Source organism: Perca fluviatilis, chromosome 13 (genome assembly GCF_010015445.1).
Source record: "Perca fluviatilis chromosome 13, GENO_Pfluv_1.0, whole genome shotgun sequence".
NCBI classification, from domain to species: Eukaryota; Metazoa; Chordata; class Actinopteri; order Perciformes; family Percidae; genus Perca; species Perca fluviatilis.
The window spans coordinates 33,540,072-33,557,750 of NC_053124.1; the positions used below are offsets into that span (position 1 = coordinate 33,540,072).

At 40.2% G+C, this 17,679-nt stretch overlaps 2 gene segments (V, D, J or C); both read left to right on the forward strand.

The window, feature by feature from the left end:
* Window positions 1–3,396: 3,396 nt before the first annotated feature.
* On the forward strand, window positions 3,397–4,171 carry LOC120572072. The segment is given in 2 exon segments: window positions 3,397–3,448; window positions 3,665–4,171. Coding segments are annotated over 2 exon segments (357 nt in total).
* Window positions 4,172–7,987: 3,816 nt separating this feature from the next.
* Window positions 7,988–8,508, forward strand: LOC120572061. The segment is given in 2 exon segments: window positions 7,988–8,039; window positions 8,147–8,508. Coding segments are annotated over 2 exon segments (399 nt in total).
* The last annotated feature ends 9,171 nt before the right edge of the window (window positions 8,509–17,679 follow it).

Genomic DNA, 17,679 nt, shown 5'->3' on the forward strand with positions numbered 1-17,679 from the left:
GACTTTATTATTCACCTCAGTGGAAATTTGTCATTGGCTTCTCCCAAAGTACTGACAAAGGGTACATACAATGAACATGAAACAGCACACTGTTAAAAACATACAGAATATAGAAATTACAATATACAAACTTACCAAATGGCCCGGTAGCCGCCAAATAAGTTCTATAAATAATACAAGAGAGCTACTCTTATAAAATAACAAGTGTTCCCTGAAGCAGTCATTCTGTTTTCAATGCCTGTATGGAAAGGGAATAAATGACCTTATATATGTTCCCCGTTTGGTCCACGGGACCCTAGATCAAACATTTTGAAGGAAATTTGTCAAAGAAATCAAAGTGGTATTAGAAATATTCCTAATTAATCCTCTGTATGTTGATCCATAGAGAAACAGCATCCTCAGAGTAATCCAAGTCCCTGTTGGAGTCAGTCGGAGCATTTCCATAGAGAGCCACTTTGCATCAGCAGCACCATGCTCCAGTGCCTCGGCGGAGTTTATAGTCCTGAGAGTTGAACACTGGATGACTGACAGCTGTCCTTCATGACAACAAGCCCCAGAGAAATCCTCCTCATAAAAAAACATGACTCTGATCTCCGTCCTCATCTGGACTCCTCTGCTGCTGCTTCACAGGTAAGTCCAGAGAATCAAAACTCCTCTCCTCTATCAACATCCGTCCCTCTGAAATGAAGCCGACTAAACCCGTGATGCTTGCTTTTATGTTTTGTCGCCTGTATCCTCAGAGTCCAGAGGTCAGGTCACAGTGACTCAGCCTGGAGTAGTGACCTGTGCTCGGGAGCCTCTGTCTCCATCCGCTGTGGGACCAGTCAAGATATTTATGTAGGGACTGCGGATTGGAACAGAGGGAAAAAGTACTGCACTGGTACCAACAAGAGAGATGGAGAAGCTCCAAAACTGCTCATTTACTTGGTTAATGGACGAGCATCAAGGGATTTCAGGTCGTTTTACAGGCAATGGATCAAACTCTGACTTCACTCTGACCATCAGTGGAGTTGAGGCTAGAAGATGCAGTTTATTACTGTCAAAGTGTACATGTTATCACTAGTCAGGATGTGTTCACACAGTGAAAAAGCATCGCAAAAAACCTCCCCTCAGTCAGACTGAACAGAAACTGAACTGACTGCTGCAAGGTAGACTACTGCAGAGACTGATACAGTTCACTGAACACACACACACACACACACACACTTTTGTACAAAATATTTTCCATTAGCTAAATATTTGTGGTTATAATCTGACAGCATGAGCTGAAGTAACAAACAACCAACCATTAAAATTCCCCTAAAGTAACCTGAATGAAATTTAAAGATCCTGCCCCTTTATCCTTAACAAGCACACATTTCCCCTTTTAGGAAAGTTCAAACAGTCAAACTCAACAGTGAAAGAAGAAAGATCAAAGGCCTCTTCTTAGAAAAAGTTAAAAAGGCTTTATTTAGATGGCAATTATTGAAATTGTTAGTCCATTAAAACCGAGCTGGGTAGTAACCCACACTTAGAGGCACAAACAGCCTTCTTCCAGGGTCTAGTCCTCAACACACAAGTTTCCCCTTTAGTAGACACCAGATCATTACAGACACAGCTGAGTCAGCTCCACTGATTCACTGTGTATATATCAACGTCCACACATCACAATGATATATCTCAGGACACTGAAGCTCCATATCTTACCAATGTTTTCTGTGTCATAAACCTAATGTATTCTGGGACACAATTCATACAGTACATGTCACTGAAAAAACTGTCCATTCATACTTCATACCTACATGAGTTATCTCTCTATAGAGCAGAGGCGATTACTTTAACACTGAAAGAGCTCAGCTTCCCTAAATTGTCAAAACATGAATGGTCAAATATGTACTATTGTGTTAACATTTTATTGACTAAAAATGCGTTAGAACATGTTCATCTCGAAGACGAGTTTGTTCAGAATCAGCTACATATAGCAGGGTCAACTGGGTCGATTTCCTTCTCATACATTCCTGTAGCATCACATTGACTTCCCTGTTGAAGCCTGGCATCCGTTGACGTCAAATGGGACTGCTTTGAACAGTTTTTTAAGTTGCTTCGAATATGACGTTCATTGGATAAATGCTGTGATTATGTCCCACAAACGGATGCTCAGCATCTCTGGGGGGTGAAGAGAGGAGGGGCTGGCCTGGACTCGGGCTTCTGCATGATGATTGGAGGGTCTGTCGAGAAGACTCCATTTCCTTTTGATTGACAGCAATTTTGTACTATTAAAAGTCGCAAAGCTATTCGAGCTCAGTCCCATTGCAGATTTTCAGAAGTGTAGTTGAAAGACAAACTACTGCAACCTTTTTCTTGGTATTTGCTTGGGTGAAATTGCTAGCCAATTTTCATCATACATTTCATACAATTATACACCAAATTCCTTGTTGTCCCTAGGTTCCTTGTTTAACCTAATTCCCACATTTCCTCCTTCAAGTTTAATATACGTTTTTGTTAGATCGTTTGTTCATTCATTCATTCATACAGTAGGCACCGCTAGTGTTGTAGGGAATTGAACTAGCCAGCTAGCAAGCTGCACACGATGGCAGACAATGCTAATATTGTCGAACTGATTTTGACAAAGCCATTTAAAAGTCTTCCTTCACGAGGAGAAACTTAGAACTTAACAGCATGGCAAATCAATACCTAAGATTGATTTAGTGCAAAGATAGGGAAAAGTAACATGTCTGTTCAGCTCTCCTGGTCTGACAAAGTTAGCTGGCTGACTGGAAGTGACATGACAAAAAGAATGTACTGCTGGTCATGCCTCTTGATTAAAACATCTCATGGATATCATAATTTATTATTTTATTATAATTATTATTATTATATTATTATTATTATTATTATTGTTTTATAATTATTATAATATAATAATAATAATTATATATATATATATATATATATATATATATATATATATATTATGCTATTTTATAATATTATTATAAATGAATGGACACTTTCTTCTTTGAAAGACCAGCAGCTGCCACTGCTATAGAGATAGTATTTTTGACAAAGAAAGTGTTTTGATTCCAACAACTAATAAGTTTGAGGCCTCAATTATTGGTTCAATTTAATTTACAAGACCCTTCTCGGCAGATCACCTCCTTATTTATGTCACCTGCTGCAGCCAAAGTCCATCACATCCAATACCCAGTCCTTATTTCATATTCAATGAAGCATTAAGAATTCTGATCAGTGGCAGCAGTGAGAGAAGAAAAGCGTGACATGTTGAGGACAGCTACAGTTCACTGACTCTGTGTGTTTGCATATGTGTCCTGCCTCTCTGCTCCCAGCCGTTAGAGAGGCCAGTGTTGATCAGTGGCTGTCCAGGCCTTTCAGAGACACTGGTAGACCGGCAGCACAATGATTATGTCACTGACTCTACTGCTGGCCACCCTGGGCCTCCTTGTTCAGGGTGAGACTCTCTTCTGAAAACTTTGCTTCAGGATGGAACCAGGTTCACCACAATGATGTTCTGCTATGATGGAGAAACACTGGAACAAGCAGCATTTACCTTCTTCCATCTGTTCTCCATGTTAAAGAAATGACACTCTTCTGTTTGGATGTTGATCATCTTTCTCTAAGCTGGATTTGTCTCAATAACCCTTCTGCATCTTTTTCATGTTTTCAGGTTCATCAGGACAAATCATCCTGACTCAGTCTCCTGGATCTCAGTCTGTTGTTGCAGGACAGACTGTCTCTATCAGATGTAAAACCAGTACAAGTGTTAGTAGCTACCTCAGCTGGTACCTTCAGAAATCTGGAGAAGCTCCTAAACTCCTGATTTATTCAGCTACAACCCGTCAGTCTGGAGTTTCAGATCGTTTTACTGGAAGTGGTTCTGGGACTGACTTCACTCTGACCATCAGAGGAGTCGAGGCTGAAGATTCAGGAGTTTACTACTGTCAGCAGGGTTACAACCTGTTCACACAGTGATACAACGTCGTACAAAAACCTCCCTCAGCTGGAGAGGAACTGATCTGACTCAACAGCTGCACTGAAACTAAAACAACAGAAGCTTGACTAAACTAAAATATATATTTAATAATAATTGACGTTAAGCATTTTAACACTAAATATACTTTATCTAACTAGAAGTTATACTGTAAAGTATTTAAATTAAAAAGGGTTTAAAACATTCTGCTGCCCTGCGATGGACTGGCGACCTGTCCGGGGTGTACCCTGCCTTTAAGCCCGGCCTACGTATGCTGGGATTGGCTCCAGCCCCGACCTAATGCGGCGTTTTCTGGATAAGTTCGCATTTGATGGATGGATGATGATGAAACATTATGCTGCATATAAAAGCTGACCTCTGTTGAAGAATGATTTCAACTCTTTGAGTTTAATCCACAGTGTATAACACATGAACACTAAACCTGTAAATATTATTCATTTATTTTATATCTTATCACTTTTCATTGAAACTCAAACATCTCGTTGAAATAAGTCACAAAATGTGATTTATTTCATGTTGTATAATAAGTAATAATGTCTATAACATATTTTAGTAATTTGTAGTCCTTTTCTTTTGTCGTTTCTCTACTTGTAATGTAAATATTTCCAGAGATTGAGCTGCAGATAGCACTCATTTTATTTCTCTCTATGCTGATGATGTAGCTGTTTTTATTTCAGATTTTGAAAGTATAAGACTTTTGTAGTTTGATTTTAATAATAGTGAATTTTCTTTAAAGAGACTTAAAGCAAATAACATATTGCAGTCCTTATTGTAAAAACTCTTCAGTAGTAAGAGATGATTTGATGATTTATCATTGATATATTCTGACCATGAATTTTGTTCCAAAGGTTTATCATTATAGACATTGTTTTATATAATCCTATACTGTCTTTCTACAGTCACCATGGAGAAAATAATACATATTTGTTGGATCAGTTTGTCAGAATTTCATAAAGTCAGTGACACCATTAAGAAAAGATGTAATAAGACACGTTGATAATAATAAACATGGTAACTTAATTTGATGAATACGTCTTTATTATCTGGACACACTGAAATAATATTGAAACATTGCAACAAGCTGGTAAATGTGTCAATTGAAACAGGTGAAATAAAGCGCCAGAGCTAGTTGCAGAGTGCAGAGTGAGGAGCAGTGTCAGAGTAAAACCAGTAGCAGAGTCCCTGCCACTGAGTCAGCTCAGGACTGGGAACACTGGTCTCTCCTCAGTGTCTCTGAGAGCGGAGTTGGGAGCCCTGGGTGCCCTACAGGTCACAGAGCACACCTTCTTCCACTGGTCTGCAGGGAGCCTCAGGGTGCTGCTCCAGCTGTTAGTGGCCGTCCTTCACCAGCACCCCGGGCTCCTGCTCTCCTCCCAGGCAGCTGCTGCTGCTGCGCCACCTTCCAGGCCAGACTCCAGTCTGAGGGGTAGCCCTTGTTGGCCAGGCACATGAGCGTGGCCTTCCCCTGCTCCAGCTCTTCTCTGGAGGGGGGCAGCACCGTCAGGGTGGGGCGCACATCACCTATAGAAGCAGAGGTGGAAAAAGTTAAAAAATGTTCTACATGAGCCAAAACGACCCAAATGTCTAAATAAGTAACAGAAATGTTGTAAAAATGCCATAAACTTCAAATAAAGCAACATAAACGTGGAAATAGCATAAAAGAACACATTGAAAGAATTGAATATGTTATAAAAGTGTCAGAAATGTCGACAAAGGCAACGGAAATGTCCCGATGAACAAAGAAAAGGTGAAATAAAGTATAATAAAGTAAAAGTTAAAAAATAAAACTGCTAAACCCCACACAAAAAATGCAAAAAAATGCTGAAATGTTCAGGCACATCACCTAGGTCCTAGGAGACACCAATCAGCTGAGAACAGTATTTACCAAATTGGGTTAGGGTTACTACAGGGGTATGAGACATTTAAACAAAAAACGTAAAATCAAATATTATCAGACATGCATAATCCCTAAAATTGTTATACTATGAATCATGAATGATATTAGTAATGGATTCTGAGCATTGCATTTAAGTGCTTTTCATTTAAAAGGGTTAGGGTTTAGTAAATCCAACACTGATTGTACAGCATTGTACTAACTCTTTATATAGGCCGTTTTCTACCAAAAAGGTTTGTGTTGGTCCGTGGGTATGTGGCAGAAAAGATATTTCAAAGAGGGTTCATTACTGAAAACAGTTAGAGAACCACTGGCTTAGAGGACAGGGAGACACACAGCTGTCAATCAAACACCAGCAACTCCCCACTTTACTGTGTGAGAGTGGGTTATCTTTCCTTTAAGGAGTTTCTGTCAGATGGTTTTTCTGCTCCACCAGTCACCACTCACACATTGTTTCACTTCCCCTTTAAGAAACCTCTTATACATATCAGCACGGATAGAGTCCTCATATGACCTAAAATACATCAAACTGCACTAGACATAAAGAGAGAGATTTTAAATTTAAAAATACCAAAGAGAATCTTTTTTGATTTATACTTTTGAAGAAAACAGTAAATACAGTTTGAATACATATTCTGACATCTATGATTTTGTTCACAGTCGCGGTAAATTTATAGAAAAATGTTTACTTTAAGGCAAAAGTTAATCAGATACACTTTTTAAAGGACATTATCAGCTATATAAAACAACTGATGACCAGATTCAAAATGTTCATGAGACAGATTTAAAAGCCTCAGAAAACTGACAGTTATTTCATACTGAGGTAAAAAGACCATCAGACAAATTATGAGATCAGAGATTTCAGCCGTTCTTCTCACTGTTTTACACAATTTAGTTTTAAACAGTTTAGCATTAAGAAATAAAGGCTACATTTAAAACATTTTGAATTACGCTACGTAAGAGAAGTTCAGTAAAGCTTTTTGAGTTCAGTTTCAAGATTAAAGAGGATAAATGAAGATTCAAACTGAGTCTATAAAAGGATTTATATCAGTCCAATGGGAGTTTAAATTTACTGCAAATGTTCATCACGGAAATTCAACCTTTAGCTGATGATACGATATTCAATATTTGAGCAGAAACTTACTTCCAACATCCAGTCTGGTTCCTCCACCAAAAGTCCACCACAGTGATACAAACTGACTGAGTGGTCGTGTACACCTCTCACTGTAGAGAGACACGGCGCTCTGACTTTGTCTGACAAAACCTAAACTACAAGTCCTCAAGTTTCTGTCCTCTAAACTCTGATTACAAGATTTCTCCTGCCAATCAAACACTTACAATGTTTTTATTTGTCATTTAAATCTAGGATAAAAAAAACTGTATATTGATTGTTGGTAGAAGAATTTTGAATTTTTTTTAAAAATGTTGTAATATCAGATATTTCAGCTTTTAGAGAGTTAGATGTCTGCAGAAGACAAAACCATTGCTCATGAATTAATAAAATACAACACAAATTGAACTTACTTCCAACATCCAGTCTGGTTCCTCCACCGAACGTGTACCACAGTGATACAAACTGATTGAGCCGTCGTACAAAAACCTCTCACTGTAGAGAGACACGGCTCTCTGACTTTGAAAACAACAAACTCAACGAACACACTTCCTGTTTTTTAAAGAATTTATTTAACTGTATATGTATTAAGAACTGCAACAATTTTAAAGAATTGCTCATATATGTACAGATTTATTGTTAGATTTTTCTGAAAGTGAAATTCATCCCCCGAACAATAAATGAAACAAGAAAGCAAAGTTCTTAAAAGAAATGTCTCCACAGTGATCGAGTCAAATCCACATTAAAATGCTTCCTGACACATTCTGAATCAATCCTCTGATAAAGTGATTGATCCGTAGAGAAACAGCATCCTCAGAGTAATCCAAGTCCCTGTTGGAGTCAGTCGGAGCATTTCCATAGAGAGCCACTTTGCATCAGCAGCACCATGCTCCAGTGCTCTGGGAGAGTTTATAGTCCTGAGAGTTGAACACTGGATGACTGACAGCTGTCCTTCATGACAACAGAAGCCCCAGAAATCCTCCTCATCAAAAACATGACTCTGATCTCCGTCCTCATCTGGACTCTCCTCTGCTGCTGCTTCACAGGTAAAGTCCAGAGAATCAAACTCCTCTCCTCTATCAACATCCGTCCCTCTGAAATGAAGCCGACTAAACCGTGATGCTGCTTTATGTTTTTGTCTCTGTATCCTCAGAGTCCAGAGGTCAGGTCACAGTGACTCAGCCTGGAGCAGTGAGCTCTGCTCGGGGAGCCTCCGTCTCCATCAGCTGTAGAGTCAGTCAAGATGTTTACATAGGGACTCTGGATTCAAACAGAGGGAAACCCTTTCTGAGCTGGTACCAACAGAGAGATGGAGAAGCTCCTAAACACCTTATTTACTATGCTAATACACGAGCAACAGGGATTCCAGATCGTTTTTCCGGCAGTGGATCAAACTCTGACTTCACTCTGACCATCAGTGGAGTTGAGGCTGAAGATGCAGCAGTTTATTACTGTCTGAGTGAACATAAAATCAACGGTCAGTGGTTGTTCACACAGTGAAAAAGCGTCGTACAAAAACCTCCCTCAGTCAGACTGAACAGAAACTGAACTGACTGCTGCAGCTGGAAGCTATTGCAGAGACTGATACAGTTCACTGAAGACACACACACACACACACACACTTTATAGCGTTCATTGATTATCTACCAGATTTTAGATTTTCTTCCAAAGTTCAAACAGTCCACCTCAACAACCTGAAAGTTTCCTCAAATGAAGAGAACAGTTCCAGTGAAGAAGAACAATCAGAACATTCAAATCACAACAACAGCAGAGTCAGCTCCACTGATGTACACACAATAACCAAATTCACTGTATATATAAAATCAACATCCTCACATCACATTGATATATATCAGGACATTGAAGCTCCATATCTGCAAAACAACAAATGTTTTCTGTGGTAGAAACACTGACATAAACATAATGTAATCTGGGACACAATTCATACAGAACATGTCACTGAACAAACTGTCCTGTCATACTTCATACTTATACACCCATCGAAAGAGTTGTCTCTATATAGAACGATAGTCTTTGGGACAAATTAAAGTTTTTTAATTTAAATAAGTAAAAAGTTTGAGGCCTTTATTCATTGGTTCACTTTCATTTACAAGACCCTTCTGGACCAATCACCACCTTACTTATGTCACCTGCTCATCGACATATGCAGTTGCTTTTCCACATCATAATTTCCCAGCTAAACATTTGTATGGTTTCTCCTTTTCTTATTCACCCATGTACCTGTGCACTTATTTCCTTTTACATGTTGACTGCTTTATGTTTTGTATTTTAAATTGTATTTTTTGTTATTTAAAACAATGTATGCCTAATGTATTTTATTTCCTAGCCCTCCTTCCCTTACCCTTACGCTTTGTTACTCATTGTAAACAACAACCTGTTCTTAATGACTTGCATGTAAAATTAACAGTGAAATAAAATGATGTTCCTCTGAGATTTGATCTCATTACAGTAAATGTGTATGTAGTTTAAATAATGCATTTACTGTTTATTTGTTATGGGATTTAAAATACTCACAGCTGAATTACTGCCACAATGACAGATAAATGATGTGTCTGTGTGTCCACAATGTGAAGAGGTATGGCTCAAACATCCTGCAGAGTTACATAAGTCCCACTCTAGATATTGTGGTTGTAATTCCCTCTAATTGTAACAACTGCTTGAAAAGTTATTTGTGCATTTATCTTGTAATGAATTTCAAATGAAGCCTCAGAGGAGATGTTAAATGCATACATTTTAATTAATAACTTGAAACAGCCAGAAAGAAAAGTCAAAAGTATTAAAAGTTAAAGAAAAGGCATGTCATTAAAATGTTTGAAATAACTCCCTGTTGGAGTCAGTCGGAGCCTTTCCATAGAGAGCCACTTTGCATCAGCAGCACCATGCTCCAGTGCTCTGGGAGAGTTTATAGTCCTGGGAGTTGAACACTGGATGACTGACAGCTGTCCTTCATGACAACAGAAGCCCCAGAAATCCTCCTCATCAAAAACATGACTCTGATCTCCGTCCTCATCTGGACTCTCCTCTGCTGCTGCTTCACAGGTAAAGTCCAGAGAATCAAACTCCTCTCCTCTATCAACATCCGTCCCTCTGAAATGAAGCCGACTAAACCGTGATGCTGCTTTATGTTTTTGTCTCTGTATCCTCAGAGTCCAGAGGTCAGGTCACAGTGACTCAGCCTGGAGCAGTGAGCTCTGCTCGGGGAGCCTCCATCTCAATCAGCTGTAGGACCAGTCCAAAGGTTTATGTAGCGGGTTCTCATTGGGGTTTTTCATAGTGGGAAACAAGTTTTGAGCTGGTACCAACAGAGAGATGGAGAAGCTCCTAAAATACTAATTTCTTTTGTTAATGAGCGAGCATCAGGAATTGCAGATCGTTTTTCAGGCAGTGGATCAGGGACCGACTTCACTCTGACCATCAGTGGAGTTGAGGCTGAAGATGCAGCAATTTATTACTGTCAGAGTTTACATCATCCGAATGTGTTCACACAGTGAAAAAGCGTCGTACATAAACCTCACTCAGTCAGACTGAACAGAAACTGAACTGACTGCTGCAGCTGGAAGCTACTGCAAAGACTGATACAGTTCACTGAACACACACACATACACACACAGACACACACAAACATAGCTTTCATTGTGTCTCTACCAGATTTCCTCCTAAAGTTCAAACAGTCCACCTCAACAACCTGAAATTCTCCTCAAATGAAGAGAACAGTTTCAGTGAAGCCCAATCTGAACATTCAAATCACAACAGCAGAGTCAGCTCCACTGATTCAATTCAATTTCAATTCAATTTTATTTATAATATCAAATCATAACAAAAGTTATCTCGAGACACTTTACAGATAGAGTAGGTATAGAACACACTCTATAATTTACAAAGCCCCAACAATTCCAGTAATTCCCCCAAAGAGCAAGCAGTTTGTGCGACAGTGGCGAGAAAAAAACTCCCTATTAGGAAGAAACCTCGGACAGACCCAGGCTCTAGGTAGGCAGTGTCTGACGATGCCGGTTGGGGATGTGATAAACAAAGGCAATAATAGTCACTTTAAGGATAAGGAATAGTGACTTCAAATGATAGTTGTAGTAGTTCATATCATATCAGTGCGCTGCAGGGCGTTACAGGATGTAGCGCGGCACAGCAGAGCATGGATGGACGTAGTAGGAACCTGCAGGGTTCAGCAGGATACAGCATGACACTGCAGGATTCAGCAGGACGCAGCATGACACTGCAGGGTTCAGCAGAATACAGCATGACACTGCAGGGTTCAGCAGGACGCAACATGAAGGGCTCAGCAGGATGCAGCATGACACTCCAGGGCCCAGCAGAGCTTGGCAGGGAGTGCAGCAGGACCACGGCGACGGCTGCAACCAAGATCTTGGTGCCAACGTGCTCCAAGGAAATATGCTGGGTGAGAAAAAATCAAAACACAAGGACTCCGGAGAGAAAACTCCTCAGAGCCCGATTAGTAGCAGGCATCCCGTGGGACGGGATGCACAGAGATGAAAAGTTAGAGGAGAGAGCAGTCAAAAGAAAGAGGAGAGGAGAGAGTCCCGGGAAGGAAGGAAGGAAGTCCCCCAAACAGTCTAAAACTATAACAGCATAACTAAGAGCATAACTAAGAGAGACAGGCAGTTTAAGGAGAGGTGCCTGTTTGGGCTTGGAACTCTCCCCTGCCGGATCAGGCTGTACTAACCTGCCTCCCTCTACTTTTATTATATTATTAATCTGACGACTATGAAGAGAAGCAGGTGGGCCGGGTTAGGCGGACACTGCAACTCCTCCTCCCTAACTGTATTTATCAAAGAGGATAGTTTTTAGTTTATTCTTAAAAGTGGTGACAGTGTCTGCCCCCCAAACCCTGACTGGGAGCTGATTCCACAGAAGTGGAGCCAGGTAGCTGAAGGCTCTGGCTCCCATTCTACTTTTAGAGACTCTATGAACCACAAGTAGATCTGCATTCTGCAAGCATAGTGCTCTAGTGGGACAATAAGGTACTAGGAGCTCTTCTAAATATGATGGTGCTTGACCATTTAGAGCTTTGTAGGTCAGGAATAGGATTTTAAAGTGAATTCTGGATTTTACAGGAAGCCAATGCAGAGAAGCTAATACAGGAGATATATGATCTATTTTCTTAGTTCTTGTCAGAACACGTGCTGCAGCATTCTGGATCAGCTGCAGAGTCTTAAGGGACTTATTTGAGCAGCCTGACAGTAGGGAGTTACAATAGTCCAGCCTGGAAGTAACAAATGCATGGACTAATTTTTCAGCATCATTTTGAGACAGGATATTCCTAATTTTGGCAATGTTATGAAGATGAAAAAAGGCTGTTCTTGAGGTTTGTTTTAGATGGGCGTTAAAAGATATATCCTGGTCAAAAATAACTGCTAAAATTCTGACAATAGTGCTGGAGGCCAGGGCAATACCATCCAGAGTAGCTATATCTGTTGATAATGAGGTTTGGAGGTGTTTAGGGCCCAGCACAATAACTTCAGTTTTGTTAGAGTTTAACATCAGAAAGTTGTAGGTCATCCAGGATGTTATATCTTTAATGCATGCTTGAAGTTTAGCTAACTGACTAACTAACTAACTTTCGTCTGGTTTGATTGACAAGTATAATTGGGTGTCATCCGCATAACAGTGAAAGTTAATTTAGTGTTTCCTAAAAATATTACCAAGAGGTAGCATATATAAGGAGAATAGAATTGGTCCAAGCACTGAGCCTTGTGGAACGCCATGGCTAACTTTAGTGTACTTGGAGGATTCATCATTAACATTAACAAAATGAGATTGATCCGAGAAATAAGACTTAAACCAGCTTAGTGCAATTCCTTGAATGCCAACTAGGTATTCCAATCTCTGTAACAGGATGGTATGGTCAATAGTGTCAAATGCAGCATTAGATCTAGTAAAACAAAGTCCTTTGTCTGCAGCAGTTAGAAGGTCATTAGTAGTTTTCACCAGTGCCGTCTGTGTGCTATGATGCTTTCTAAATCCTGATTGAAAGTCCTCAAATAAACTATTGCTATGTAGAAAATCACATAACTGATTAGCAACTACTTTTTCAAGGATCTTGGAGAGAAAGGGAAGGTTAGATATCGGTCTATAGTTTGCTAAGACGTCAGGATCGAGGGTGTTTTTTTTTACGAGTGGTTTTATCATAGCTACTTTAAATGACTACGGTACATAACCTGTTAATAAAGACATATTGATCATATCTAGTAATGAAGTGTTAACCACAGGTAACGCTTCTTTGAGTAGCCTTGTTGGGATGGGGTCTAAGAGACAGGTAGAAGGCTTAGCTGAGGATACCTTTAATATTAATTGTTGAAGGTCTATAGGATAAAAGCAGTCATAAGCATATTTCAGGTCTTATCATTCTTTCTAGTGGTCCAGCGTTTAAAGGTGAACTGTTGGAAATTGAGGGCAAAAGGTGATGGATTTTTTCCCTAATAGTTATAATTTTATCATTAAAGAAGCTCATGAAGTCGTCAATACTCAGAGCGTTAGGAATAGATGGCTCAGTAGAGCTGTGACTCTCTGTCAGCCTGGCTATAGTGCTGAAAAGAAACCTTGGGTTGTTCTTATTTTGTCCTATTAATGATGAGTAGTAGTCTGATCTGGCATGTCTGAGGGCCTTCCAATAGGTTTTGAGACTGTCTTGCCAATCTAAACGATATTCTTCCAGTTTGGTTGAATGCCATTTACTTTCAAGGTTTCACGCGATTTGTTTCAATTTGCAAGTTTGGGAGTTATACCAAGGCGCTAGTTTCCTTTTCCTCATCATCTTCTTTTCGAGGGGAGCAACTAAAGTCTAAAGTCGTCCGTATGCAGGTCGTAGCACAGTCTACGAATATATCAATTTGGGAGAGACTAAAGTTAACATAAAGGTCCTCTGTTATATTAAGGCAAGACATTGAGTTAAATGATTTTGGAATCTCTTCCTTAAATTTAGCTGTAGTACTGTCAGACAGGCATCTAGTGTAGAAGCTTTTGTCTAATTTAGAATAGTCAGGTAGTAAGAATTTGAAAGTAATTAAAAAATTTTATGATAATACTGGATTCTGCGGAAATATTATTAAATCCTCAATTTCAATGCCATAAGCTAGCACAAGGTCGAGGGTGTGGTTAAAACAGTGTGTCACCTTATGTGCACTCTGACTGAAACCGATTGAGTCCAATAATGAGTTGAAAGCAGTACTAAGGCCATCATTGTCAACGTCCACATGGATATTAAAATCACCTACAATAAGTACTTTGTCTGATTTTAGTACTACACCTGATAAAAACTCTGAGAATTCCGATAAAAATTCAGAATACGGACCTGGAGCTCGGTAGCTAACAACGAATATAATTGGCTGTACTGATTTCCATTTTGGATGTTGAAGATTAAGAACAAGACTTTCAAACGAGTTATAATTTAGTTTAGGTTTAGGATTAATTAACAGGCTTGAATCAAAGATGGCTGCAACTCCCCCTCCTCGGCCTGAGCCTCAAGGAATTTGAATATTAATATGACTGGGAGGAGTGGCTTCATTTAGACTAACATATTCATCATGGCTCAGCCAGGTTTCAGTAAGGCAGAATAGATCAATTTGATTATCTGATATCAAATCGTTTACGAGTACTGCTTTTGAAGACAGAGATCTAATATTTAATAGTCCACATCTAATTTTTTTCTATTTTGTTCTGTCGATGCAGAGGTTGTTTTAATTCCAATGAGGTTGTTAAGTATAGCGCATCTTTTGTTTACCTTTGATTTAACAGATCTGAGTCGGGGGAAAGACACCGTGGTTATTAGACTATGAGTGGGCGACTGCTCTAACGGAAGCACAGAGGGCCGCGTAGTACTGTACCCCTGATTACTAATATCAAACTTGGGTTGTCATGGTTTATGACCAATAATAGACTCGGTCAGATTTTTCGATATGAGAGCGCTCCGTCCCAGGTGGGATAAATGCCGTCTCTCTTAATCAGACCAGGCTTTCCCCAGAACGCACCCCAGTTATTCACATAGCCCACATCATTAGCTGGGCACCACCCCGACAACCAGCGGTGGAAGGATGATGTGCGGCTGTACATTTCATCACTGGTCAGGTTTGGCAGGGGCCCAGAAAAAACTACTGAGTCCGACATTGTCTTTGCATATGCACAAAGTGACCCAACATGAAGTATGATCTTACTGTACTTACGGTTCTTTCTAGCCAGCAGTTTTAGATGGGATTCTATATCGCCCGCTCTGGCCCCGGGGACGCATATGACCGTAGCCGCTGGGTCCGTAGCCGCTGGCTCCGCCTGCATCACATATCACAGTATAGAGCTCCCAATAACCAGAATTGGCTTCTCAGCAGGTGTATCACTCACCTCTGTTGTCACAGATGACGGTGATTCGTCACATGACGTTAGAAGTGGCTCGTTCGGTTGGGGAGATTGTTTTTGAGGAACGTTGTCATATGGCCGATCTGGGCAGTGTAGGCCACCGGACCGTCTGGTTACTGCATCCCTCACAAGCTGACGCCGCGAGGCAGAAGTCCTCTTCTGTGACGACGGCTGGTCAGTCGGCTTTGGACCGGAGCGGGCCCGGGGAACCACCTCGGCCACTACCCGTTCTGACTACGCAGGGCACTGTAACGGTTGGAGAGGCTGAGGGCAGGAGGCGATGGAGCCCTACTCGAGGCTCTCTGTTGGCCACAAACCACCTCAGTCCAGGATGGTTTGGTGACCGGTGTCGAACAAGAAGATGGCTGGGAGCATGCGGAACTCTCCCATAGTACAGTATCCTGGAAGCCCGCCGAGAGAGATGAGATTCGGAGCAATTGATTATGAGCCACGTCCAGGCAGGCGGATAACAAAGCATCTTTGGTTTTTAAGTCCTCGGAGAGCCGACAAAAATCTTTCCTAAGTTCAGCAATGTCTTTGTTTGTATTCTCAAACAATGAAGAAATCCTGTGGGGAAGTGGGGACTCGCTAGGTGTAGAAGAAGCCATGGAGCTAAGGAGTTGGTTTAGCCGGTAGGCTTAGTCTTGATGAATTTAGCGTAAGGCTAATGCTTACTAGCTACACGAAAGAATGTAACTTTGGTTATATTCAAACACCATATTAGTATAAAAGAGACTAGGCTATAGATCCGACTATAGCCTACTATAGCCTTATAGCATAAGGCTAATGCTTACTAGCTACACGAAAGAATGTAACTTTGGTTATATTCAAACACTATATTAGTATAAAAGAGACTAGGCTATAGATCCGACTGTTGGTTAGAAGATTGAAAGCAGCTACCTGCTGCTTCTTTCCCGTCGACTGCTGGCGCATGTGGATGACGTCGGCGTTGTTGTGCGTTGTGATGTACACGCACTAACCAAATTCACTCTATAGGAAACATCATTTTCCACACACAACATTAAAATATGTTAACACACTGACACACAGCATATCTGCAATGCAAAAAATGTTTTCAATGGCTGAAACACTCATGCTGTCATGAACATAATGTATTGTGGGACACAGTTATTACAGTACATGTCACTAGACAAACTATCCCGTTCATACTTAAAAGAGTTGTCTCTATATAGAGAGACATTAATTTGGAAAAAAGAAAGTGTTTTGATTTAAACAACTAACAAGTGGCCTTTATTCATTGGTTCACTTTAATTTACAAGACCCTTCTGGGCCGATCACCACCTTACTTATGTCACCTGCTGCAGCCACAGTCCATCACATACAATACCAGGTCCTCACTTCATATTCAATGAAGCATTCACTAATCCAACTCTGCCTCTGGTCTCACATCTTTTCAATCTGCTGCCGCTCACCACAGGAATGCTCTGCAAGACATGCTTAAGCTGCACAAACTCTTTTCCGTTTCATCTTTTAAAACCACCATCTCATCTTTGTTCATCGACATATGCAGGTGCTTTTCCACATCATAATTTCACAGCTAAACATTTGTATAGTTTCTCCCTTTCTTACTTACCCATGTAACTGTGCACTTATCTCCTTTTACGTGTTGACTGCTTTCTGTTTTGTATTTTAAATTCAATTTTTTGTTATTTAAAACTGAATGTAGGCCTAATGTATTTTATTTCCTAGCCCTCCTTCCCTTCCCCTGAGTGGCTTAGTCAATCATTGTAAATTACAACCTGTTCTTAATGACTTGCATGTGAAATTAACGGTGAAGTAAAATGATGATCGTCTGAGATTTGATCTCATTGCAGTAAAAGTGTGTGTAGTTTATATAATGCATATAATGTTTATTTGTTATGGGAATTTAAAATACTCTGATTTTACTGCCACAGTGACGAATAAATTATTTTTCTGTGTGTCCAAAATGTGAAGAGGTATGGCTCAATGATTCTGCAGAGATACAGAAGTCCCAGTCCAGATTGTAAAAACTGCTTGAAAACATTTTTGCATACGTTTGATTTAATAACTTGAAACAGCCAGAAAGAAAGTATTAAAAGTTAAAGAAATGCATCAGTCAGTAAAATGTTTGAAATAACTCCTTGTTGGAGTCAGACCGAGAATTTCCATAGACAGCCACTTTGCATCAGCAGCACCATGCTCCAGTGCTCTGGGAGAGTTTATAGTCCTGAGAGTTGAACACTGGATGACTGACAGCTGTCCTTCATGACAACAGAAGCCCCAGAAATCCTCCTCATCAAAAAC